This window comes from Otolemur garnettii, unplaced genomic scaffold (assembly GCF_000181295.1).
Source record: "Otolemur garnettii isolate 467f Iridium unplaced genomic scaffold, OtoGar3 scaffold00121, whole genome shotgun sequence".
NCBI classification, from domain to species: Eukaryota; Metazoa; Chordata; class Mammalia; order Primates; family Galagidae; genus Otolemur; species Otolemur garnettii.
Window position 1 is genome coordinate 4,169,449 of NW_003852516.1, and position 875 is coordinate 4,170,323.

Consider the following 875-nt stretch of genomic DNA (forward strand, 5'->3'; position numbering starts at 1 on the left):
GTGTCTCCCCAAATCCTGCAGCACACCCTCTTTCAGCCAGCTCTTGCATGTTTAAAGAGATGAAAAAGTTCAGGGTTTCCTTCAAAGCTTGCTGAAGACACTGGAGATGGGGACAAAAATTAAAAAAAAAAAAAGTACCAGAAAATAAAAATATAGGCATCAAAAAAGAGAGACAGCTTAGCAGTGCTTCTTGGAAAGATTCATTCCAAACAGCCAGTCCCAAGCGGGTTTGTTTGCCAAGCACAAATGAGCAGCAGCTTCTTTGTTGCTGTACTCGGGACTCTCAGAAATTTACAAAAAGACACCAGGGCCCTGGGGCAGACAGAGACTTCTGGGCCTGGAGACTGTGGAGAGGAGGCCAAGGCAAAAGTTTCAGGTAAGAGCTCTTTGCCCTGTGAATGGACTCACATGCAAACCGTGGTACTCACCTTGACTTTGGAGGTGGGGGTGGAGGTGAGAATGCCTCTATCCCACTTCTGTCCTTGGGGAACTCAAAGGCAAAAGAGGCGGACTTGCTCATCCCGCTGCCCACTTTGCTGTTCTGCCCAGAGGAGCCGTCTGCAGGGTTGAGCCGGTGCCAGGTCGTGGAGTGCAAATGGTCCGTGATGATATTTTTCGTCCCTCTTCCCCAGCTTTGACTCAGCAGTTCCTGCCCCACCTCCTCCTCCTCCTCGATCCTGCACTGACGGCTCCAGGTGCCGGTCTGGAACCTGGGCCGCCTCTGGTCCAAGGCAGAGGAGGAGGCAGCAGCGGGTGGGGGATAGCGGGCAGGGTCACTGTTGGCCCGGCAGAAAGAAGCAGCATCCACGGCGCCTCTGGATGCAGGCTGGGACCCACTGCCACTACCACTGCCAGATCTCCCCTCGCCGAGGTCA

General features: G+C 53.8%; 1 protein-coding gene across 1 annotated transcript in view; it reads right to left on the minus strand.

Annotated features, from left to right (window-relative positions):
- PRAG1 (PEAK1 related, kinase-activating pseudokinase 1) overlaps positions 1–875 on the minus strand; it is a 52,736-nt gene that overhangs the window by 47,913 nt on the left and 3,948 nt on the right. The window contains 1 exon segment of the mRNA XM_023517788.1: positions 429–875. This exon segment is cut by the window's right edge and continues 79 nt beyond it. Within this exon segment, the coding sequence (XP_023373556.1) occupies positions 429–875 (447 nt within the window).